This window comes from Coffea eugenioides, unplaced genomic scaffold (assembly GCF_003713205.1).
Source record: "Coffea eugenioides isolate CCC68of unplaced genomic scaffold, Ceug_1.0 ScVebR1_477;HRSCAF=1161, whole genome shotgun sequence".
NCBI classification, from domain to species: domain Eukaryota; kingdom Viridiplantae; phylum Streptophyta; class Magnoliopsida; order Gentianales; family Rubiaceae; genus Coffea; species Coffea eugenioides.
Window position 1 is genome coordinate 42,223 of NW_020864317.1, and position 9,065 is coordinate 51,287.

Here is a 9,065-nt window from a genome sequence, read left to right on the forward strand (position 1 = left end):
TTCATAGGTCTCTCTTTAGCTTTATGTACAAGGTTCTCCAACACCTTCCCCAAACGACTGCTATAGGTTCATTTCTGTATTATTAGCAATCTCCCCGATTCTCTTTTAGTCATTGCTTCAGCCAACTGACCTACTTGCCTCTCAAGGTTCTAGACAGATGCATATGAGACTGAGCCAAATTGTTAGACTGGTCCATCCTTTGATCTATCTTTTGCATTTATTGCAACATCATCGGTCATCTATCCTTATTCATATTACCATTAAGATTTGCTATTATCTCTCCATGAAAGAAAATAGATCAAACGGAATAGCAAAATTGTATAAAAATTTATTAAGATTAAAGCCCACATTTATGCAGAAATTTGTTTTCACAAAAATATTAAAAGGAAAGGTTCTTCTAAAAACGTGACTGCATATTACTTGAAAACAGTCAATGGAAAAAAGCGTCGAAGGGAAAAAAATGTCCATGAATATGAGAGACTATTGGATGGAATTTGGGTACGTTTACCAATAAAATTGTATGAGCTTGTAGTGCTTTTTGTACCTCTATCAAAGTTATAAATGTATAAACATATTCACTTTATAATATTACTATACTAAGCCAAACATCAACATCAGATTCCATAACAAATAGTACTATTAGTTCTAGGATTAACTTTATCCACAGAAGAGATAAAAAATAGGGGATGGTTATAAACTGGGGTATTTTGCTTTTATCTTTATCACTTAACTCATTTAATCATAGTCGTATTTTATATCTTCTTACCTAACCTTAAGGCATATAAATTCTTGAACTTTCTAGATTAATGTAAAATGCATACTATATTGATCTATTCGGTTCCAACGCGAAGGGGCTTCAATTGCAATGATTGAGAATTAAGATAGGGTTAATTTCACATTCCTCCCCTGAGGTTTTTAACAATTATAGAAAGCTCCCCTCAAATTCTAAAAATTACACCTATCTTCCCTATTTTTACTATTTAAGTAACATTTTAGGCCCAAAAAGCTATACATTTTCTCACAATTCCTATAATACCCTTGAGCTATAATTCACGACAAAAAATAAAGAAAAAAATGGTTTACAATCTCTATTTCATTAACATCCAAATCACCATTAAATAAATACTAATTTTTGTTCTAATATTCCTATTTTACCTAAAAATTTCGGATGCAGACCATTGTATCAACTATAAAATGCTACATCAAATGCCCAAAAAATTACCTATAATCTCATATCAAAATCAGATTTTACTTAATACACAACAATATTCATCAATATCCCTAAATTTCAATTTTATGACTGCCACCTTTTTAATACAAAATAATGTAAACCATTACTGCTAATATCAATATCCAATATACTTCATTGGCACATAGTTCAAAATCAATCAAATTCTCTCTATAGAAATAACATCAATAATTGTAAATCAAATATAAAAACACAATGCAGTTATAAATATATACCAAGAACACTTTTTTTTCATGGCAACCATAATAGTATAACTTATATTTAGTCCCTATTCCACTTCCTGTTCTTAATTTTTATTTTTTTTTATCACTGTCACTATCTTTATCTCCATCTAGTTTGATAATAAAATTAACACTCAATTTGTCATTGACAATTTCAATTTGCTAATGCCTATCAAAAATTGGAAACAAAAATGGGTGCAAGAAAACTATTTAATAATAATGAAAAATCGAGAATTGGGAATAGATACCAAGATATATAAGTATTGGTGTTTTAGTGTGTATGATAATTTTATTAGTGGTGATAGTACACATTTGATTAATAATAATAAATAAATTAGTTTAAAAGGAAAATAGATGTAAAAGAAAGACGATAGATAGTTAAATAGAAAAGACTGTAGTTTAAATTGTTAGTTGATAATAGATGAGAAAACTTTAATATTTGATAAAGTTTTTTAATGAGTTGACAATTAATGAAGGGCATTGTTGTATTTTTATCATATCAAGGGAGGTTTCTGTAATTATGTAGAACTCAAGGGAGCCGAGTGAAATTGTTGAAAACCACAAGGGAGGTTTCTGAAATTATCCCATTAAGATATGCAGTCATCTTGAATTGGATCTTTTTGTTTTCGAATGTTGCTACCTGCTAATAAAGTACAAATGCTTTACTTTTTTGTTAAAAGAATTCGGCTACCGAAGTAGATATCAATAATACAAATGCTTTTTGGTGGCCTGCATTTTGATATTATTAAAATCTTAGTTAGGTTAAAGATTCTACCAAACCACAAACCACGAAAAAGCCAACGACCTCTGTCTTTGGCCACCAGTAGGGACAGTCCCCTTGGGATGTTGGTTGGGAAATCAAATCTCATAGTTAGCATCAAATGCAAGAAATTCTTAGGTTGTGTTAGGATTGTATTTTTTTGAATTTTTTGTAGAAAAATTATTATAGCAATTTAATATATGTAAGATAAAAAGATGATAAAGAAATGTGTTCATGAAAAAAGTAACAATTTTTCGACGAAAAATGACTCTCCAAACAAGACCTTAATTTTCTAAATTTAACGAATGCTATAATACATTCGTCTAATTTAGAAGTAGTTCAGTCTCCTCCAATTTTCAGTAGTCACGTTAGGCCTGTTCCCTTCTTTCATAATATATGAGTAGTTATTGTTGACGTTTATCCAAAAGAAAAAACAAAAAAAAACAAAAAAGCCAACGATGTCGAAGCTGGCCAACATGGTTCGTTTATTTTTTATTAGTCTATTCATAATTCCCCCAGAAAAGGTCAGCATCAGCATAGACGGCAATCACAGAAAAGAAAATGATTCGTTTATTTTTTATTAGTCTGTCCATAATTCGCCCGAAAAAGTAAGCATAGACGGCAATCACAGAAAAGACAGCAGATGACACGAGGATTATTGTCGGCACAACAAAAAGTTTATTTTATTAAACAATTTAATTTGTTTTAACTAACTCGTTTTGTCGTTTTGATCTCTTGTCCGTTATCCATATACTGATTTTTCTACTGCTACAAATCATCCAATGCTACTGCTACAAATCTTTATGCTAATAATATTCAAGGTCTGACTGATGAAGTTTCCTCAACCTTAGCCAACTTTAATTCTCAAACTGGGAGGTGGTAGCTTCTACGTACGAAAGGAAAAAGCTCAGATTCTTTGTTAAAGAAAGTGAAATGGGCAGATAATTAAGAGAAATACAAGAAGACATGCGGCCTTAAATGCTACACTACAGAGTGCAAAGGAGCAATCTAGTTAAGAATAATTCGCTGGAATTTTTGTAGCAAAATTAGAAATTGTTCACGTGTAAGATCTGGTCCGATTTTAGACACCTTTCTCATGAAAAAGTGGGTACATAAGAATTTACATGAATTTCAGATAAACAGCAAAAGTAGGATAGATAGATAGAGAATATGAATGTCTGATTTCATATAATTTATGATTTATGTTGCTAATTATTCAAGATTTTGAAATATATATGTGTGTGTGTGTGTGTGTGTGTCTATACATATGTATACATACATATATGTGTGTACTTATGTATGTATGGTGGAATTCACCAAATATTAAGATTGAAATATTTGAAATGAAGTCAATTTTGTGCAAATTTTATTCTAATCTAACATCTCAATATTGATTATATATAAAAACTTAAAAAATAAACAAATATTTCATTATGACGTGTATAACAGATAGTGACATCATAATTTTTTTCCTAACTATTTTGAGTGGAAGGGTATTCTGATAAATTTAAGAAAACAGTACTTTTATTCATGGTGTACCTGTATCATTAACATTGATGAAAGTTTATATAAAAGTTGCCCTACAAAAAATAAAAACCTGTTAGACTAAAAGTCAAATTACAAGCCAAAGTCCTATCAAACTAAAAAATCAAATAACATGGCACGATAACTTGTAGATTATATGTTGTTGTTAAGATTTAAATCTAAAAATTTAACTAATTTCCAATATATTCCGAGTAGAAATCACTTTCATTTTGGACATTGTTTGGATACTCTAGGTAGGGGGTATTGCCATGACGCCAGCCAAATACAGTACTAGGCTACTACTACTAGGTTTCTGCCTCAGTGTCAACAACCGACCCAATTGATGCGACACAAGCCATTATAAAAATGCAACAGGCCCTGGATGCCCTATGTCTTGAGGTTTGTTTAACGCATCTCTTGAGGTTTCTCAAGAAGTTGAAAGAAAGACATAGGGCCCTGGATGCGACACAACAACCAGCGTACAAAAGAGCAAATTAACAATGGTACTACTATATATTCACGCTTCAGATGAATTCGATTTTTAACTGCCAACCTTCTCGTGAATAGAAAATCGTATAACCCTAAAAACCCAACAATTTATAAACCTTAAAGCTTGGTTTCGTCAATCAACCAGTTAGATATGATAGGTTTTTACCTTAATCTGATCAAGCTACCAAGCTCAAGTCCACTATATAAAGCATAGGTGAGGCAGCACAGCATGCACAATACACACGGCATAACTTTCTCAATATCTAGGTCATGGCTTCTCTTACCATGCCAACTCTCTCCTCCAACCTTGCCTATTCCTCCTCTATAGCACATTTCATCTCACTTGCAAAACCCACTCACCCAAATCGCAAAACAGGCCCAAAACTTACATGCAATTCCACAAAAGGTGACCAAAACTCCAGTGATCATGACACTGCAGGCTCCAAAAATGGAGAAACTTCTTTACTGAAGCTTGATAGAAGAAATGTGCTACTTGGCATTGGAGGAGGGCTCTATGGTGCCTCCACTTTTGGTGGCAATCCATCAGCCTTTGCAGCACCACTATCTCCAACATTCACAGCCTGTCACGATGCCACTGACCCCGACTGCAAAGAAATCGACTGTTGTCCACCCTCGGCCACGGCCGCGGATATCCCTGATTTTGTTCCTACTGCTCCTTCTGTCATCGCCACTAGACCTCCGGCGCAACTAGTCGACTCGACTTATTTGAAAAAGTACAAGACGGCCATAGAGAAAATGAGGAATCTAAGTTCGGATGATCCACGTAGTTTCACTGCACAAGCAAATGTGCATTGTGCATATTGTAACGGTGGATACTATCAAGATGGCTATGCAGATTCTAAACTTCTATTGGATGTTCACAACTCATGGCTCTTCTTTCCCTTTCACAGATGGTACTTGTATTTCTTCGAGAAGATATGCCAAAACATGGTCGATGACGATACTTTTGCACTTCCCTTTTGGAACTGGGATAATCCACCTGGGATGTTTCTGCCAGCCATTTTCAAAGACTCCTCATCCTCACTCTATGATAGCTTACGCAATCCCTCTCACCTAAATACAGTTCTTGATCTGTCCTATGAAGGCACTGATTCAACGGATAGTACCATAACAGTGATAAGAAACAATCTCTACCTCATGTACAAGCAAATGGTTACTCAGTCCACAACTCCATTGAGTTTCTTCGGAAAAGCGTTTCGTGCTGGTGAAACATCTGATCCAGGAGAGGGTTCAATTGAAACTAGTCCTCATACGAATGTGCACCGTTGGACCGGCGACCCTAATGAATCTCATGGCGAGAACATGGGCTCCTTCTACTCAGCGGGAAGAGACCCAGTCTTTTATAGTCATCATGCCAACGTTGATAGAATGTGGTCTCTTTGGAACTCTTTAGGAGGCCAGAACTTCACTGATTCAGACTGGTTAAACTCCAGTTTCTATTTCTACAACGAACAGGCAAAGCCTGTAAAGGTTTACGTGAAAGACTGTTTGGACACCTCAGTTCTTGGATACACTTATCAAACTGTGGATATCCCCTGGCTGAATAGTAAGCCAAGCCCGCGTAGGACGGCTATCGCATTACCAACAGCTCCTACTCCAAGTCAAGTGTTTCCAACGACCCTGGAGAAAGCTATAACTGTTCTGGTGAAAAGGCCAAAGAAGAAGAGGACCAAGAAGGAGAAGCAGAGGGCAGAGGAAGTTCTGGAGATATCTGGGATCCAGTACAATATTGGAGAGTTTGTCAAGTTTGATGTGTACATCAATGAAGATACTCCGGACGAGAGCGGGCCGGAGAAGACTGAACTTGTGGGGAGCTTCATCAACGTGCCTCATGGACATTCCATGATTTCTACTACTACTAAGAGTTTTGCTATATCTGAAGTTTTGCAGGAATTGGGAGCTGATGAGTTTGAGAGCGTCTTGGTTACTTTGGTCCCCAAGAGTAGCACTGTTACCATCTCCGGAGTCAAGATCAAGTTTGATAACACCAAGGTGTCTGCATGAGATTTTTAAAAAAAAAATTAATGGTGTGCTTCATATATGTGTGGTCTTGCATGCTGTTTTTTGTTTCAGATGTTGTGATTTCTGTGTCCTCCCTCAACCAATTAGGGCCTTGAATCTAGCTTTATTTCCTTTTGATATGGTTCGGAAAGCTATCTCATCTTACCGGATCATGCATGAGGAGTACTGTGATGTGTCTACCTAAATAAACCTGCATGGGGATTGTGAATTGTGATATACCTGTCTAAATAAATCCCGAAAGGCAGTGAGGGAAAGAAAAGAAGAATGCAGTATTTGCACCCTTCTTTTTTCTGTTGTTAAATGCTATGTGAACCTGTTTCATGATGTGAGATTACATTGGGTTAGTAGAGGCTTTGATTTGATTTAAAACGGTTTTCTTCGAGAATCTATTGCGTATTTACGATGTTAATTAGGGTTTACACGTCTTGAACATTCTTTTTGTGTGCCCAATCTATTATTTAATTACAAATGCGGCTGTTTTTAAGTTCATGTTAGGATTTGTGGAATGACAAATTGATAATCCCATGGGAAAAGGCTACTTCTAATCTTGGAGGTCATGTTGCTATTCCAAAGATAGAGGTTACGAGAAAATAAATGAAGGAGGTTGGGTGGTGTAATAGATTAAATGCTTGCACAACCAACACAAGTACCTCGGCAACATTTAGTAGCTAATGATTGACCATACATTTTCACAACTCTGCAATATCATATCGGCTTTCCTACATTCACCAATTGCAGCTCAACTAAGAATCAAGCCAAAAAAGAAGCGTGTTTTGGATCATAAAATATCATTTCTCATCATTGTAGAATTTAATTTCTTTAGATTCCTTCAACCAAAAAAACAAAAGAAGAAGAAGAAGAAGAAGAAAGCTATGATTACTTTCCCAGAAAGGCGTTCAAGATGACTTGTTTTGCTCTTTCAGCAAGAAACAATCACGACTTGTTGTACTAACCATCAGGGTTATTCTTAAATTCTTAAAAGGAGTACTTTTTAATGAATTATTGCGTTGTATCATTAGTTTTAATGATTTGTACCATTACTACTAGAATCTATAGAAGATCTAAATTTGGAATGGAAAGCCCGGATACCGATTGGGTTGAGCCCCCGCATTGGGTGTGTTTGGATAGGTTTTATTTGTAAAAAAATTTATTTGTTTGCATCACAGATATGTTTTTTAACACTTTTTTTTTTTTTACTTTTTCGATCACCTTCTAATGTTACATACATCATTTCAAGAAAAAAATGCTACAATAATTATTTTAAATAATATTTCAAATAATCTTTTATTCAAATTCGCACAGCTTCGTATGGATTATGTATTTTTGGAGGTATTTTTCAAAAAATTTTCTGTAGCGGTGGATATGCAAAATTTTACTATAGATGGTTAGGGTATTTTTGAAAGTATTTTTGGGAGTGTTTCTGAGAATGTATTTTCATGTATTTTTAGAATTTAAATTTTTTTTACGTATGTTTCAAAAATTAAACACCATCACCCACCACCACAACCTACCTTTGCCACCACCCCTTACCCACCACCACTACCTACCATTGCCACCACCCCTCACCCCCTCCTTCCTCCTTCTCTCTCCTCCCTTTCCTCCCCTTGCCTCATTCCTCCTCTGATCGCGATCAATTGGGGGAAGGGAGGGCATAGGAGAGGCTGGGCAAGAGAAGAGAGGGACGAGGAGGAGGAGGAGGAGGAAGGAGGGGAGGGGAGGGAAGGAAAGAGAGGAGGAGAAAAGAAGTGAGGAGAGAGGAAGAGAAATGGAGGCGAGTAGGGCTGTCAACGGGCCGGGTCCGGGCCGGAATTCATTATTCCGGACCCGGACCCGAATTACTATACCGGACCCGGATCCGACCCGTTTACCCGACGGGTCCTTTATTCTATGTTCCGGATCCGGATCCGGGTCGGGTCTACCCCGAACAAATTTAGGGAAATTTATAATTTCTAATAAAAATGAGAAAAAAATATATTTGTAAACTAATTTTTAACTAATGCAAAGAAAAAACCAAATAAGAAAAGAAATCAAATTGACTTTACTCAAATACATCACCCTAATCAAATTATATTGATAAATATATATTTTTTTAAATTATTAATTCATTTATATCCGGATCCGGGTCTAATACGGGCCGGAATACTATATTCCGTATCCGACCCATTTTTTTGTTTGACAAAACGGATCCGGATCCGGATCCGGGAAACGGAATTAAATCCCTACCCATACCCGCATTAATTTCACGGATCCGGTCCGGATCCGGGTCTAGACCCGACCCGTTGACAGGCCTAGAGGCGAGGGGTAGTTGGTGACGTTGGTAGGTGGAAAAAGAAAATGTGGTTGGGTTTATTTTTTATTTTTTTGTAAGTTATATTTTAGATTGTGTGTGTTTTTGAAGTTATTTTTAGAATTGCTATTGCATACTCCAAATACAAAAATAGTTTTTGAAAAACTTTCCAAATCCATGTAAACCCAATAAACTTGCACCGGCTACTAAGAATGCCCAGATATTAATTGAACCTACGAAAGCCCGGATTATTCTAAATAGCGAGTCCATCTGTATTAGTTACACCAGGTAAAGGTCTTAGCCAGTTTTTCATTTTATTTTTTAGTAACAGGGTCTTAGCCAGGTTAAATGAGTAGTCTTGACACAACATTGAAGAAATAGCTAGATATGAAGTATATCTTCCTTTTCTTTTTTAAAGCATAAATGAGATCAAGTGCATGATGTAGTCAATCAAATTCAAACATGAACTTGCCAAGAAAATGAAATAACAAA

General features: G+C 35.7%; 1 protein-coding gene across 1 annotated transcript; it reads left to right on the forward strand.

Annotated features, from left to right (window-relative positions):
• Positions 1-4,464: 4,464 nt before the first annotated feature.
• Positions 4,465-6,671, forward strand: LOC113758316 (polyphenol oxidase I, chloroplastic-like). Its single transcript, XM_027301235.1, has one exon. It carries the CDS (start codon positions 4,514-4,516, stop codon positions 6,266-6,268), a length of 1,755 nt encoding a protein of 584 aa, XP_027157036.1. The 5' UTR covers positions 4,465-4,513; the 3' UTR covers positions 6,269-6,671.
• The last annotated feature ends 2,394 nt before the right edge of the window (positions 6,672-9,065 follow it).

Excerpts from the sequence above, each read along its gene's own strand:
- LOC113758316 (XM_027301235.1), top strand. The coding sequence starts at position 4,514 with ATGGCTTCTCTTACCATGCCAACTCTCTCCTCCAACCTTGCCTATTCC.